Below are 17657 nucleotides of genomic sequence, written 5' to 3'. Positions count from 1 at the left end.
AAAGAAATAACTATTCCCCTCCTTGTTTTTTTCCAGCAAGGGAGGGGATAAAATGGAAAAATATTTTCAGAACTCTAAATTTTATTCGTATGATCCCCCCTCCAACATATTCCTTTAGTTTTTTTTCACCAAAGAGGGGGGGGGGGAAATGCTTTCAGTTCTCTTAATTTTAATATCCCCCACCCCAAACCACATATTTCTTATTTTTTTATCCCCAATTTAGCAGGGTCAATTTTGCAGACTATACACCCCTGGCTAGATGTCTAAGCCTTTACAATGGACAATCCACCTTTTCAGAATTTTTTTTTTGCACACCAGCCGGTTTAAGCTTGACATTTATGCGCCGCTGCCGAGCTTTATAACTTTCCAAGTTGACCTTGTGATTCCTTACTTTAGTATAACAATTATTAGGTATTATTTTTAGGGTTGGCAAACCGAATCCAAATCCGGGATCCGGAATCCGCCCAATTTTGGAATCCGAATCCGATTTTAATAGCGGATTCGGTTTCTTAATTGTAAGGCAAAAATTAGCGTCTTGAGTTTTTTTGCTCCGAATATATATTTTAATTTTTAAGGCATCTTGGCCGCTGTAGGGTCTAGAAATAGAAGAAAAAGAAAATATGAAAAAACTCAGCTTTAGATTCTGCCCAGTACCCAGTATAATTGAATCCCTAATTTTTTTTTAAGCCTTTTAAAATATTGCTAGAATCCGGAATCCGTCAAAAATAAGAATCCGGAATCCGTTTGATTTTTTAGCGGATTCTTGTAAGAATCCGAATCCGGTTAAAAAATTAGACGGATTGTCATCCCTAATTATTTTATTAATTTAACATTGAATAGATGTTATGCTGTTATTTAAGCGAAGCTTTACTAAAATTAGGGTCTGTACTTTCGTCCTTCAGTCCGTACGTAACGGATACCTCTTTTAATTATTTTTAGAAATAATAGAATTGTTCTATCGATTTCCAACTTTGGTTGATGATTCTTGTAACAATATGGCAGGTTTAAAAAGCTAGCAATTGTATAATAGCTACAAGATTTTTCTGATTTCAACTTATTTTAAACATTTTGTATGATATAATTATCTTATTAATCAGATTTTTGGAAACATTATTCCTAGAACAACAATATACAATATTATAAGTAAAGAATCTCCATAATAATCAAGTTCTAAAAATGTACGTATGTCCTTAAACAAAATTCTGTTATTACACAATTTTGCAACAACTTTTAATACATATTTGTTTAGATTTATTTTCTGCTTATCATGATCTGAGACTCTACAAGTTTTCATATTCGTTTTTTCTATCGTTTAATTCAGAGCTTCACTTTTATGGATGTTGTCATTCATGTTTTCTAAATGTATTGAACCAGGTTAACGTTTTATTAATAAGTGTTATGTAATGTTATTTAAAAATTCCAAAATAACTTGGTAACTATAAAGACTTACTTAGTCCAAAGATGAGCAGTTCTCTCTTCAGCTAAAACCTTCAAATCGTTCAAAACCTCATCCTATCAAATATATTACATTTTTAGTTAGGTACCGCAGATATAAAAATAAAAGCAAGGAAATAATTTTGTAATAGAAAAAGGATAAATGATGATTATTTTATTTATGTCCAGGAGGGTAGGAAATACAGTAAATTATACTGGTACCTAAAGTTTAACATATTCTCTCATAGATTAGCTTTAGAAAATTGGAGACTTTCATTGTAGCTTATAAAAACTACAAATTTCCAAGCTTTTCAACCAATAATTTTAATCAACATACTTAATCTTAATTAATAAGTAATGTGCAGTGCATCAATTTATCCATTAATGTCTTGTTACCTATCCCTTATTATGCCTACATATTTATATTGGTTAGGTATAAAAAAATAGAACAAAATGTTTTTCTTCACCTGAACTTGACTTCTTGGATCTGTAGCTAAATATTCCAACAGTAAAGTAACCTAAAAAGTTAATTCTTATATATTTTTTAGAGCAAATCTTCTCGGGTATAGTCCCTTTCGTAACAACGCACCTTATGGGGCGATTCTTCGTATTTTTCACAGTAGTTTTTCTCCTATTTCTAGCACCTGCGGGGGGCTCTAACCCTGTGGGGCAATCACCTAACCCAATATAACCTAACCTAACCTAAAATAACCTATAAAAGCCATTTTGAAAATACGACGATGTGGCGATGTTACGAAAGGGACTATTCCCAGCTTTTCTATATTTAGGGTTAGTATGTTCGTTCGTCCTATCCATTTCAAACTTACGTTTAGAACGTTTCAGAATTGTTGCCAGAAAGTTCATAGGTTCATTTAAAACGTGTTGCTTTTTAACTTTTGTGACAACAATTTTAAAAAGTCTATCTATGGATTTTATTGTAGTATCTTCACACTCTTTCTGTCTGTCTGTCTTTCTACCTATATATCTATCTATCTACCTGCTGTGGGATATGAATAAGAGTATGGATGGACAGAGCAGTCAGAGTCTGTAGGATGGTAATTACAAAATCTTGTCCAGGATAACTTTCCAACAGTTCTGTTAAGTCAACTCAAGTTTTAAATCATTTCCTTGCTTTAATTTGCTCATCGCAGAAAAGAAAAAGAAAACATTTTTATTAGTAATATTTATATCCCCTAAAAAATATAAAATTAAAGGAACGACATGTAAAATTTGAAATCCTGTTTTTGATTTTCTTTTCCTTAAAAAAGCTCTGATCATTTTTGGATTTGGAACTAATTAAACAAACAAGGTTTTTAAAATCTAAGCTAGCGGTCATGAAGGAAAAAAACAATTTACAATTTAAGGAGAAAATGATAATCCATTAAATTGATTTAACCTATTGGAAGTTTTTTAGTGTGCAAAAGTTAATTTAAAAACTGGAAAAATGTTCTAAATGGAAAGCTATTTTATTATACATGTTTTAATCAAATTGGGTATGATTTAGGCACTCACTTACTTTTTGGAGAATCGTTAAATTAATCCTTTTTCTCGTATTCATTCAAAACCGATTAATATCCAGTGGATTAGAACTGGTTCTCATTTATACAAAAAAAAACTATGTCTAGCATCATATCATATCCAGCTTTCCACGAATATAAAAATGTAAAATCATAAGATTCAAACCAGGCCCATGCCTTCGGCATATCGGGGCTAAAAACTGTTTTTAATCTTATAATTGTACATTTTATGTCCGCGGAAAGCTGTTTAGAATACGAAATAACTATTATTTTATAAAATCATAGTATCTATAATACAAAGTAGCTTGATGTATAGAATAAACAATTTTGTTGTTTTTAATACCTATATCATTCAATTTTAGATAAATGCAACTTTTAAATGTTTCGTTTCATCATTATCTAATTTTACCTACAACTATTTCAATTTTCAAATATCATAAATCATTTTAGTATGTAAATGTAAATTTAATTTTCATTTTAAAAATTATAAAAATGATCTTAATCTTGAGTTTCCTAGGCAATTAGTTCTGGCAGTTGAGGCAGTGGGTCCATCATGGTGCATATGCTCAAATATAGGAATCATCTTCAATTTTACCTAAAATATATAATATAGGTGTATGTCTCTGTGTGTGTCAGTAGAGGGTACCCCCTAAATTTTTCTTTTACTTTTCCTCTTTGAAAATAAAATTAAAAGCGAGGGTTGGCCTAACAACCCCCATTCTCTTAAATGTCTATTGGAGCCTAACCTCTGGTATGTTCAGATACAGGAATCATCTTAATTTTACATAAACAAACATGGCAATATTCATAAGAGCAAAGTTCTAGATCTTAAAAAATGGGCTGAACGAAACTTTAAATTTAAAAATAAACAGAATCATTCGGTACGCACATCAATTTATGCTCCTTTGTCTTATTTCTTCAGATTCGAAGACTAAAAAGAACCTTACCTGTAGTGGAGTTGCATAGCCTTTAATCATCTCCAGAAGTTTGCTGCAAATATCTGTAGAGAAAGTTTTGCTGCCAGCAGCAAACCTATTTTTTACATGAATTATGATTTTGTGTCATTTACCTACCTACCAAAAAATGGATGAAATAATTTTATTTTTCTAAACCCATCAACTTGAGTAATGGAATGATTCCGCGTATCCAAAGCACATCCAAAAGTTTTCGGAATTTCAAATCAGGACTCAATACCCATCATAACCAATGTTGATATATCAAGCACGAGATAAAGGTTATATTGATTGGAAGGCCTTTGGCCAGGGTTGTCATTTTGGGCGGGCGCTTTTGGGCGGGCAGTTTTGGGCGGGCGGTTTTGGGCCGCCCAGTATAAGGTCCTTTTGGGCAGTTTTGGGCACCCCCCTTTTAGGGGGTTAAAAAAGGGGAGGGGGTAAAAAAGAGGGGGGGGCGGGCCTATTTTTGGGTTAATATCCTTATACTAAAGTAACAGGATGTGTGTCTGTTTGTTTGTGTGTCTGTGTGTTTGTACCGAAGGATCTCGCTAACCGCTGAACCGATCGGGTTCTCCTTAACAGGGTAGCTTCTCATAGGTTCTGGGAAGGTTTATGACTTTTTGGGGGAAGGGTACCACCACCCTCCTAAGAGAAATCGCCCCTAGAAAAAAATTACACTCCCCCAAAAACTTTTTTTAAACTAAAAATAAAAATGGGGGGGGAGAAAACCCACCCCCCCCCAAAAAAAAATTATTCCCCCCCCCCAATTTATTTTACTTTTTCTTTTTAAATCTAATATATTAATTGATTATCAAATTTGACTCTCCCCTCCTCAAGTGCCCCTAGAGGCCTCTAGGGCCGTAGCCGCTAGTTAACTATGTAAATTAGTAAGCTTTTTTGTATCTTGAGAAGGATTTCGCTAACTGCTGAATCGATATGGTTCTCCTTTCCAGTGGAGCCTTTATAGGTCCTGAGATGGTTTTAGGCTATTTTATTTCTAATAATAAGTCTAGGTATGGTTATAGGCTATTTTATATACTTTTTACGACATTTGCCCAAAAAGGGTGCCCAAAACCACTTTTGGGCGCCCAAAACCCGCCTAAAACGCTTTTGGGCAATTGGGCCGCCCAATATAAAAAAAAGTGCCCAATTCGACAACCCTGCCTTTGGCCCAACAAAGGGCACAAGTCATAAACTTACACAAAAAGACTAGCAATCAAAGTGTTGATTGTCTTCTAGATGTTTAGCAGCGTAATCATATATTTCATTAGAAAGATTTGATTAGATACATCCCTATTGATAGTAAGACTATGTGTTATATGTAAAAATAAAAAATCTTAATTTTTACTAATACCATACACTAGGTACTAAAGTGAAATTATGTGCATAAGTTTGAATTTGGTAATACTATTTTAGAGCTCAAAGACAGCTACACTATTAGCTTTTGATTTTTATTGATCAAGTTTTGGCTGTATTAGTGGAAATTATATATCAAAGAGTAATACATACCAAAAATTAAGTAAATCATCGATTTGCTTATTTGGCTAGGTATAAAAAAATTATAATATTCCTTTCAGCAGCATAAATAGCAGCTTCCAGCTCTACAGTGTCGTTGCTGTCAAGACTGGTGCGTACCTACACAAATGAATACAAATGTTAAAAATGGTTCCCGTGATCATTCCACTCATATAATTGACGATACATAATACTGAGAATGAAGATCGGGTTGGCAAAAGTTTTTAATCTTTTGAAGAGTTTTTACATAATCATTTACTGCTTTGCTGGGTTTAAAAACACCTTGGACACCAAGTGAAACCCAACTTTTGACTTCTTTATAAAGGGCAAACCAAGTGAAACCCAACTTTTGACCTCCTTATGAAGGGTCACTCTATAAAAAGGAGGGGCCGGGCCACCCCCTAAAAAGGAGGAGAGGTGCCATCTAGCGCAAATTAGGAGCTGAAAATTATTTCATGTTTGGATAGCACATAAAAAACATACTAACCTTCTGATGAACTTGTTTCTTATTACAAAGTATCCCAGCCAAAGATCCAAAAGTTCTAAAAAAAAAATTTATTTCTAAACAATCTGATTTTAAAACAATATTAAAACTAATCAAAACTTATCTATAATACAAAGTAGAATGATGCCTGTCTGTTTGTCCGTCCGTCCATCCGTCTGTCTGTCTGTCTGTCCGTCTGTCCTTTAAGATCTCGGTAACCACTGAACCGATCAGATTCTACTCTTCAGGGAATATACCTACTGGTCCTGTGGTGGTTTTAGGCTATTTTCTTGGGAAGTGGGACACCCACCCTCCCAAAAAAAAAACTCCCCCCAATTTGCGATCCATTCGCATTTTTTTATGGCTGGGTAGGTAATAGAAGATATAATTATACCTCTTGGGGCAAAGCCCCTAGGCCTAGAGACTAGGGGCGAAGCCGCTTATGTCTTTTAAAAGACTCTTGAATATATTTTATGATACTTTCAGCAAAGAAAATCTGATAAAAAATGTTAAGATAAACATAATAACTCATAATTCATAACTGTTATGACTCTTCTTACAAGCTTAAATCTGCGCTTGATAGACGGATGGACGGACAGACTTACCTCGCCTATAGCTTATCTGCTCTACTAACATATTACGCAGTTATCTTAGCTACATGATCATTACTAATATAACTCTTTTTACCACCTTATATCTTCACTTCATGGACGTATAGATTCACCCAAGCTATCGAGTAGCTGTGCTACTCAAATGAAGGTTACCTGAGAGTAAGAGCTCTAGCTACAGGATCATTACTGTTCATGACTGTTATGATTCTTCTTACAAGCTCATCTACACTTGTCATCTATAATGGGATATTCATATCAAGTCACGGATAACATGGATAGAGGGATAACACAATGGCCGAAAAATTGATGAACAACCCCAATGATGATTAGGGTGGGTCGATTTTGGACATTTTTTTCTGAGACTAAAGCGGGGATCTGCAAATGATTTTTATGAGTATAATAAACCTCTGGATGATTCAAAATTTATCCTAAGTCTTAAAACCGCTGACGACCAGCCATTGAATTATATAGCTATTTGTAAATGGATGTCAAAAATTTATTGAGTCAGAATTATGTCTTCATGGTGCTCCCAGGAAAGGCAGGAAAGGCTTTTGACCGTTTCAAAAAATCTTGTTCCTAGCCTGAGAAAATCTCAAAAAACCTTTACAAATTAGACAATTCTCAATGAACCTTAAAAAATGGTAGTTTTTTAGTCATTTCTAAGGCTAGGTACAAGATATTTTGAAACGGAGTAAAGTTCCTGATTCTACTCCACAAGGCCTTTCCTGGGAGCACCATGAAGACATAGTTCTAATTAAAAAAAATTTTACTCTTATTTACAAATAGCTAGGGTAAAGCGGGGCGAACTCTGTGCTTTTTTCGGTTTTTTGAACCTGCAAATCGTTAAAATTATTTTTTTTAAATGGGACCAAGACCAGTAGAAAGATCTCGGAAAAGTCGATCAGGTCCTAAAAGGACGTAAACCTAGGACTTTGGGAAGTTTGTCAAAATTGATCTAAAAAACGGCACAGACTTCGTCCCGCCTCGAGGCGAAGTCGGTACTACGGTAGGGCATTTTCAAGCTTCAAAAAATCGATGACGTATTGATTTTATTACAGCATGCCCAAAAGGTAAAAGTTGCTAAATGTAATAAAGAGTATGCACAAAAAGTATTCAGATAGGTAAATTTTTTCTACCAAAAAAAATAATTTTTTCGAAGTACGCGAAATTTGACTTTTTTTTCGAAATTTTTTTTACAAAAAACATAAAAATACTACTACTAGAAAAAAATAATTTTTGAATTTTTCAAGTCAACGAATAAGAAAACGTTATCATAAAACTTTGGAGACATGGAAAATAAACAGCGCAATGTCCTGTCCACTCCCCTCTCCCTGTAGAAGTGCATTTTATGAGCTAGGGTAGCTACTTACAGAACTGATTCTTTAAGATTTTGTTGAATGTAACAAAGATGGCAATATCCATAAAAACAAAGCTTTACTTTCATAAGGAAGGACAAACAACAATATTTTTTGTAGTGTCAGAACTTAAGCAGAATATTAATTTGTAAATCTAAATAAAATTATACATACAGCTGTAAAATTGCTTATAGGGTACAAGATACTCATAATTACTTTATTTCATTGATAAGATTCAATTATTTAGCTGTTTCGCTAATAATATTGTACCTTGTTGTCCTAATGTGATAGAACCCTTATTATAGAAAAGCTTCGCTTTTAAAAATAAACTGCAAAAAGTTACAGGGATCTAAATGGATAAGACAATAGTCGATAATTGGTGTACTCCCCAATGATGATACATAAAAATACGCCTTCTGTAGTTAACAATTAGTTTATTACCTCAACGAATAAGAAACTGTTTTAATGAAACTTTGGGGATTAATATAATCAAGAGCCCAATGCCCCCTCCATCCCTGAAAAGATTACCTTATCCAGATGTCTCTGACTGCCATCACAAACTCTGAGGACACACAGCTTAATAAAGTTTGGTCCTGCTCGGAATACTTCAGCTAACTGTTCAAGCAAATGGCATTTTATTTCAAGTCTAGTGACTAAGCCCCACTCTTCTTGGAGCTTCACTTGCAAGAGTTTATGCCCCCCCCCCCCCCACACACACACACACACGCATTTAAGAGGATTTTTTTTTAAACAACCATCTCGTAATCAATGCTCAAATGACACTTTCCGAATTTCGTCATGAAACTTGGCATGAGTAATCCTTGGTAGGTCTATTTTTCCTAAATCGAACAAAAAGTTGGAAAAGTAAAGGCTAACGGCTCAGCCGTTTAGCCATTTTTAAGGCTATTTTCAGGGCAAATCTGTCACAAGGCAATGGAAATCTTATAAAAAAAAATATTTTATTATTATAATTTCACAGGAGTTAAAGCAACAATATGTTTCAAAAAGTAATTAATTATAGATTTGCCCTATAAAGTGCCATTTGCGCATTGATTACGAGATGTTTGCCTCGTTGCCCCCCCCCCCCCCTATGTCAGTGATGAATTTTTTCTCTTGCTGGTAACATCTTTGACAATCCGAATCTAAATCTGGAATTTGCCCAATTATTGGACCAAAAATCCAAATCCAAATAAAATTGACATTGCGGATTCGGATTGTAAATTTTTATGATTGTAGCACATAAAAAAAAATTTCATTTAAATTGTGACAGAAAAAAAAGCATTTTACTGTAGGTATATTAACTTCAGATAAAATGGTGGATAGCATATTTTAGTTTCTTAATTTTATTTTCATTACAGCTTTTCATGGTTATTTTAGGTTTGGTTAGTTTAAGTAAGGGTTAGAAAATGGCCACTTTATGGGATAGAAATTTTAATTTACAAAAAGACCTTTAAAAATATAACTAAATCCACAATCCAAAAATCCACGATCCGCAAATAAAAACAAGAATACGCAATCCACTATTAATCCGCTATTTTTATGGGCGGATTTTTATGAGAATCCGAATCCGACCCAAACACTGGGCGGATTGCCAACACTAGTAGTAGATGTAACAGAACAATTTTTTGTTATAGAAACACACTTAAATGTTAAAATCGGTCCTTCTGCTTTGTTGTCATCTGCTATATTTATCACTAGCGGAACACTTTGAGGTGGAGGAGACGACAAGTCGACCCCCACCATTTAAATTTTTTGTGGTGGGAGGGGTAGAGTTATTTTTTGACGGGCGATTTCTCTTGGTAGGGTGGTGGTATCTTCCTTCAAATTAGTTATAAACCTTCCCATCACATAAGAGAAGCAACAACGTAAAGGAGCACCACATCGGTTAAGATCCTTAAACAGACACAGACAAACATCATGTTTCTCTATATCCTAGAAAACAAGGCATCTTCTATAAAAACGCCATTCCTTTAATAGTGCAGTATTAATGAGAACCGGGAAAGGATATTTTTCAAAAAGTCTAGGAAACTTAACAATAGCTCGACATTGCTCTCCAAACTTCGGGGATCTCAGTCCTAAGAAATATTAAAATTACAGTTATTACCTATCAATGCAACATTTGGAGGTTACAGATCTTTTTATGCTGGGCACAAAAAAGGATTACATATGATAGGTATATGTATTAGAGAATTAAAAGTATTCTGAAATCTCCAAAATGCATCTAAAACTGACAAATTGCCAAAAAATATATATTATATATGTATATATATAATTTTAGCTAGGTATTTCATTTTCAGATTTAGGTCTTGGGATGGATTTAAGCTATTTTTTCTAGTCCCTAGATGATAAGAGGCGCAACCGCTAATAATATATTAAGTTTGGGTATAGTCCCTTTCGTAGCTACACCTCTTCACAGTATCTTTTGATAGGTTATTTTAGGTTAGGTTAGGTTAAGTTGGGATTGGTGATTGCCCCGCAGGTTTAGGCAATTTGCCCTGCTGGGTTAGAGCCCCCCACATTGGGCTAGAAATAGGAGAAAAGCTACTGTGAAAATATGATGAAACGCCCCTTAAGAGGCGTTGCCACGAAAGTTAATATACCCTAAAGTTTTTTTTGTCTGAAGGTTAAGATCTCAATGACTACTAAAGCGATTGGGTTCTGTATTTTAGGTAAGTTTCAGGTCATGGGATGGTTTTAAGCTATTTTTTCTAACCCATTTCTGCCCCTTTTATCACAGAGCCACTGGATGCTAAGCACACATCCGCTAGTTTAGAATATTCTAGGTATGATTTTTTTTTATTTATTTGAGATAGAAAAAGGAATTTTGTTAATATTTTCCTGACAATTCCTATGCTTGTTTTTTTTTTTTGGGGGGGGGGGGATCTGTCATGGATCTTGAAGCAATAAAGCAGGCCGTTTTGTGAATGTTAAAAATTGGAATATCTTAGAAACAAAAGTTGTTGCAAATACAAGATTTAAATAATTGTAAAAGGGGGACGTAACTGAAGCTTTTTTGATGCAGGGGGGGGGGGGGTTTCTCAGGAACCACTTGATGAACCGTGTAAATTTTTTGGACTTAAGCTTTTAAGGGTATGAACATCTTATGGTTTCAAAGTCAACCCCCTACCCCCACCCCCTAGCCCCACGGGGCTCAAAAACCGGATCAGTAATATTTGACATAATATCATTTGACATAAATTCATTTCACATAAAACATTTGACATAAAATCACTTCACATAAAGGTACATTTGACATAAAAACATTTCACATAAAGGTACAATTGACATAAAGGTACACTTCACATAAAAACGTTTCACATAAAGGTACATTTGGCATAAAGGTACATTTGACATAAAGGTACGTTTCACATAAAGGTACATTTGGCATAAAGGTACATTTGACATAAAGGTACACTTGGCATAAAGGTACATTTGGCATAAAGGTACATTTCATATAAAGGTACATTTCACATAAAGGCACATTTCTCATAATGGTACATTTCTCATAAAGGTACATTTTACATAAAGTTACATTTCACATAAAGGTACTTTTCACATAAAGGTACATTTCACATAAAAACGTTTCACATAAAGATACATTTAACATAAAAAAAATTTCTCATTAAAGAATTTTTCACATAAAAACGTTAAACATGGGTACCAGTATAAAACTTTGGGTACCAGTATCAAACTTTGGGTACCAGTATCAAACTTTGGGTACCAGTATCAAACTTTGGGTACCAGTATAAAACTTTAGTTACCAGAGCTGGATCTTTAAATCATTTCAATGGTGCGCCAAATCGGGGTGCGCCGAATTTCAGGCAATCACAGCGCGGCATTTCGTAAAATGCTGTGCTCCCATTGCATTGGTGGAAAGTTGGCTCACCCCGATTTGGCGCACCATTGAAATAATTTAAAGATCCAGCTCAGAATATAATTTTGGGTACCAGTATAAATTTTTGGAAACCAGTATAAAACTTTGGGTACCAGTATAAAACTTTGGGTACCAGTATAAAACTTTGGGTACCTGTATAAAACTTTGGGTATCAGTATAAAACATTGGGTACTAGTATAAAATTTTAGGTACCAGTATAAAAATTTGGGTACCAGTATAAAACTTTGGGTGCCAGTAATTTATGACAAACGTACCTTTATGACAAATGTTCCTTTATGACAAATGTAATTATGATAATTGTTTTTATGACAAGTGTACTTTTATAACATATGTTTTATGACAAATGTATTTATGACAAGTATATCTATGACAAAAATTACTGAGCCAAAATTTTTGCAAAAAGTTTTACAGATTTTCATTCTTAAATTTGGAAGATTTTTTTTGCATTGAAAATATTTTGAAGAAAAAACATGATTTTATGCGAAGTATAGTTTTATATGAAATGTACCTTTATGTCTAGTTTACTTTTATTTGAAGAGTACCTTTATGTTAAATGTCTCTTTATGTCAAGTGTACCTTTATTTTAAATAATATTCTATTGCAACGAAAAGGTGATGTTAGCAAATAATTTCTTGAATAAAATCATAAAACGTTTTTTCATTTAATTTTCATTTTTTTCACCGTTGTGTTTTTATTTGACATTAAAAATAATTAAAAATCATAAAAAATCTTCCAAATCAAAGAGAAAAAATCTTTGAATTATTGGTCATTTTAAGTTCAAAGATTTTTTTATTGTAAAAAGTTAATTTTTAAAAAATATTTTAGAAAAAAAATCTTCTAACAAAATAAATTATCATAATCCAAGATGGCGTCAATACATGTAAAATAATATTTTCAAAACAAAAAATTAAAACTTGAATATCTTTTTTCACAGATTGAATTTCAAAAATCGGTCTGACAGTTTTTCCAAAGTCAGTATGATCTATCGAATGAAAAAGGTTTGAAACTGATAGAACATTTCTTTATACTAAAACATATTTTTTCTCCCGTTTTTTCCCACACTTCCAAAAAATAAAATTCAATGAAAATTAAATGGTTCTCATGTTAAAAAATTTTCTCATTGGTCCAAAAAATGAATTTAAATGAAAATCATATGTACCATTTAAATCAAAATAAATGGTTCCCACATTCTAAAAATTTTCCCACGCTTGACATTCTTGAAAAATGCTAAATAAATGGACATTTAAACAAACCAAAGATTGCGTTTTTTACAATGGAATGTACGTTTATGTTAAATATACCTTTATGTGAAATGTTTTTTTATGGGAAATGTACCTTTATGTGAAATGTACCTTTATATGAAACGTTTTTTTGTTAATATTTGTCAAATGTTTTTATGGCAAATGTACCTTTATGTCAAATGTACCTTTATGAGAAATGTACCTTTATACCAAATGTACCTTTATGCCAAATGTACCTTTGTGTGAAATGTACCTCTGTGTGAAACTTTTTTTTGTGTAGTTTACCCATTTGTAAAATTAACATTTTTGTTAAAAAAAATTTTTTTTTTATGTGAAGTGTAACTTTATGCTAAATATACCTTTATGTTATGCAAAATGTATCTTATGTGAAATGTATGTTTATGTGAAGTGTACCTTTTTGTGAAATGTAACTTTATGTGAAATGTACCTTTATGTCAAACGTACCTTTATGTGAAATGTACCTTTATGTGAACTGTACCTTTATGTCAAACGTACCTTTATGTGAAATGTACCTTTATGTCAAACGTACCTTTATGTCAAATGTACCTTTATGTCAAATGTACCTTTATGTGAAGTGTACCTTTATGTCAAAAGTACCTTTATGTGAAGTGTACCTTTATGTGAAATGAGTTTATGGGAAACGTTTTCATGTGAAGTGTACCTTTATGTGAAATGAGTTTATGTGAAATGATACTTTATGTCAAATGTTTTATGTGAAATAAATTTATGTGAAGTGATATTATGTCAAATATTACTGATCCCAAAAACCCCCTAAAAATGAACCTAACCTTAATTTTCTCAGAAACCATTTGAACAATAGGGATGATTTCTTAAACTTAAGCTTTTATGGTTATAAACTAATTTTTAGTTTAAAAGTTACTCCCATGCCGCCAACCCCTAGCCCCTCGGGGCTCAAAAAAAACCTAAAAATGAACCTAACCCTAATTTTCTCAGAAACCATTCGACCAATAGAGATGATTTCTTAAACCTAAGCTTTTATGGTTATAAACTAAATTTTGGTTTAGAAGTCATCCCCCTGCTGCCAACCCCTAGCCCTCCGGGGCTCCAAAAAACCCTAAAAATGAACCTAACCTTAATTTTCTCAAAAACCATTCGACTAATAGAGATGATTTCTTAAACTTATACTTTTATGGTTATAAACTAAATTTTGGTTTAGAAGTCACCCCCCTGCCGCCAACCCCTAGCCCTCCGGGAATAAAAAAAACTATAAAAATGAACCTAACCTTTATTTTCTCAAAAACCATTTGACCAATAGAGATGATTTCTTAAACTTAAGCTTTTATGTTATAAACTAAATTCTAGTTTAGAAGTCACCCCCCCTGCTGCCAACCGCTAGCCTCCAGGCAGGGTTTCGGATCCGCATATTTTTGAGTCCAAGGATTTTTTTGCGGATCCGGATCCGGATCCTTAGACTCCAAAAAATGCGGAAAAAATGGAAAAATCTACCTAAATTTATATAAAATCTCAGACATTCTCTTGATGAGAGCCAATCTTTAAGGTTTAAGTTCAGACTTGAAAATTAAAAGTATTTTTGACTTCGAATTAAAGAATAAAATTTTTTTGAAAAATTTGGTGATTTTATTTTTATTGTCAAAGATCCGGATCCGGATCCAGTAGGATCCGGATCCGCACTGACCAAATTTTGAGGATCCGGATCCGGATCCGCACTGACCAAATTTTGAGGATCCGGATCCGGATCCGCATAAAATCAATGCGGATCCGAAACCCTGCCTCCAGGGCTCCAAAGAACCCTAAAAATGAACCTAACCTTTATTTTCTCAGAAACCATTTGACCAATAGAGATGATTTCTTAAACTTCTTTTATGGTTATAAACTAACTTCTAGTTTAGAAGTTACTCCCCTGCCGCCAACCCATAGCCCTCCGGGTCTCAAAAAAACCCTAAAAATGAACCTAACCTTTATTTTCTCAGAAACCATTTGACCAATAGAGATGATTTCTTAAACTTCTTTTATGGTTATAAACTAACTTCTAGTTTAGAAGTTACTCCCCTGCCGCCAACCCATAGCCCTCCGGGTCTCAAAAAAACCCTTAAAATGAACCTAACCTTAATTTTCTCAGAAACCATTAGACCAATAGAGATGATTTCTTAAACCTAAGCTTTAATGGTTAAAATCTAAATTTTGGTTTAGAAGTCACCCCCCTGCTGCCAACCCCTAGCCCTCCGAGGCTCCAAAAAACCCTAAAAATGAACCTAACCTTTATTTTCTCAGAAACCATTTGACCAATAGAGATGATTTCTTATACTTAAGCTTTTACTCTTATAAACTAACTTCTAGTTTTGTAGTTACCCCCCTGTCGCCAACCACTAGGCCTCCCGGGCTCAAAAAACCCTAAAAATGAACCTAACCTTAATTTTCTCAGAAACCATTTAATTAAGAGAGATGATTTCTTAAACTTAAGCTTTTATGCTAATAAACTAACTTATAGTTTAGAAGTCACTCCCCTGCCGCAAACCCCTAGCCCTCAGGGGCTCAAAAAACCTCTAGAATTGAACCTAACCTTAATTTTAAAAATCAGCATGTTTTAAATGTACATTTGGACTTTTAAGCTTATAAACTAACTTTTAGTATAGAATTCCCCCCCTTCTGCACCAACCCCTAGCCCTCCGGGGCTCAAAAAACCCTAAAAATTGACCTAACCTTATTTTTTTCAGAAACTATTTAATCAAGAGAGATGATTTATTAAACTTAAGCTTTTATGCTTATAAACTAACTTAAAGTTTAGAAGTCACTCCCCTGCCGCAAACCCCTAGCCTTCCGGGGCTCAAATAACCCTACAAATGAACCTAACCTTAATTTTCTCAGAAACCATTTGATCAATAGAGATGATTTCTTAAACTTATGCTTTTATGCTTATAAACTTACTTTTAGTTTAGAAGTCACCCCCCTGCCGCCAACCCTTAGCCCTCCGGGGCTCAAAAAACCCTAAAAATTAACCTAACTTTAATTTTCTCAGAAACTATTTGATCAAGAGAGATGACTTTTAAACTTAAGCTTTTATGCTTATAAACTAATTTATAGTTTAGAAGTCACCTCCCTGCCGCAAACCCCTAGCCCTCAGGGGCTCAAAAAACCTCTAAAAATGAACCTAACCTTAATTTTAAAAATCAGCATGTTTTAAATGAACATTTGGACTTTCTGTTAATGATTATAGAGTAGCTACGTTTATTAAATTGTACCTAAATGCTATAGAAATTATCATGCTAAGTTTAAAATCAATAGGACAATTATAATATGTCTAAATTAACGAAAAAAAGCTAACCCTCACAGACCAAACCTAGTTAGAGAAAAGCTTTGCTTTAAAAATTTTTTTAATTAACAAAGTATAGAGTCCCAACTATTTTTTCCCATAACAGCTGAAGTCCAAAATATCTGCACATTTAATAATGTGGTTCCTGAGAAAATTGAGGTTAGGTTATTTCTCTGAAAGCCTACTAAAAAAAATTTACTAGAGAGTATATTTTTTAGGGGGGTTTTTGAGCCCAGGGTGGCTATGGAGTGGGTGACTTCTAAAATAAAATTTAGTTTATAACCATATATCTGCCAAACAAAAAAGTAGTTTATACACATAAAAAATTATCTCTAATGATCAAATGGTTTCTGAGAAATTATGGTTAGGTTCATTTTTAGGGTTTTTTAAAGCCCAGGAGGGCTAATGGTTTGCGGCAGGGGGGGCGGGGGACTTCTAAACTCAAAGTTAATTTATAAGCATAAAAGCTTAAGTTTAAAAAATCATATCTATTGATCAAATGGTTTCTAAGAAAATTAAGGTTAGGTTCATTTTTAGGGTTTTTTGAGCCCCGGAGGACTAGGGATTGGCGGCAGGGAGGTGACAACTAAATTAGAAGTTAATTTATTAGCATTATAGCTTAAGTTTAAGCAATCATCTTTATTAATCAAATGGTTTCTTAATAAATTAAGGATAGGTTCATTTTAGGGTTTTTTGAGCCCCATAGGGCTAGTGGTTGGAGGCAGGCTGGTGACTTCTAAACTATAAGTTAGTTTATAACCATAAAAGTTTTAGTTAAGAAATCATCTCTATTGGTCAAATGGTTTCTGAGAAAATAAAGGTTAGGTTCATTTTTATGGGTTTTTGGATCCCCGGAGGGCTAGGGGTTGGCGGCAGGGGAGTGACTTCTAAACCAAAAGTTAGTTTATAACAATAAAAGCTTATGTTTGAAAAATCAGTTCTATTGATCAAATGGTTTCTGAGAAAATTAAGGTTAGGTTCATTTTTAGGTTTTTTTTGAGCCCCGGAGGGCTAGGGGTTGGCGGCAGTGGGGTGACTTCTAAACTAGAAGTTAGTTTATTAGCATTATATATTAAGTTTAAGCAATTATCTCTATTGATCAAATGGTTTCTGAGAAAATTAAGGTTAGGTTCATTTTAGGGTTTTTGGAGCCCCGGAGGGCTAGGGGTTGGAGGCAGGGGAGTGACTTCTAAACTATAAGTTAGTTTATAACCATAAATGCTTAAGTTTAAGATATCATATTTATTGATTAAATGGTTTCTGAGAAAATAAAGGTTAGGTTCATTTTATGTTTTTTTTTATCCCCGGAAGGCTAGGGGTTGGCGACAGGGGGGTGACT

At 33.7% G+C, this 17657-nt stretch overlaps 1 protein-coding gene across 1 annotated transcript in view; it reads right to left on the bottom strand.

Annotated features, from left to right (window-relative positions):
- defl (Integrator complex subunit 7) overlaps nt 1-17657 on the bottom strand; it is a 67335-nt gene that overhangs the window by 46474 nt on the left and 3204 nt on the right. Inside the window, exons 3-12 of the mRNA XM_080160989.1 lie at nt 9840-9944; nt 8398-8486; nt 6668-6750; nt 5907-5961; nt 5477-5539; nt 3899-3985; nt 3467-3546; nt 2432-2531; nt 1902-1952; nt 1451-1512 (exon numbers count right to left, since the gene is read on the bottom strand). Of these exons, the coding sequence (XP_080017115.1) occupies nt 1451-1512; nt 1902-1952; nt 2432-2531; nt 3467-3546; nt 3899-3985; nt 5477-5539; nt 5907-5961; nt 6668-6750; nt 8398-8486; nt 9840-9944 (775 nt within the window). The remainder of the gene's footprint in view (nt 1-1450; nt 1513-1901; nt 1953-2431; nt 2532-3466; nt 3547-3898; nt 3986-5476; nt 5540-5906; nt 5962-6667; nt 6751-8397; nt 8487-9839; nt 9945-17657) is intronic.

The sequence above is a fragment of the Acartia tonsa genome, chromosome 5 (assembly GCF_053477335.1).
Source record: "Acartia tonsa isolate MP-2025a chromosome 5, ASM5347733v1, whole genome shotgun sequence".
NCBI lineage: Eukaryota > Metazoa > Arthropoda > Copepoda > Calanoida > Acartiidae > Acartia > Acartia tonsa.
This window is presented reverse-complemented; position numbering and strand designations above follow the sequence as displayed.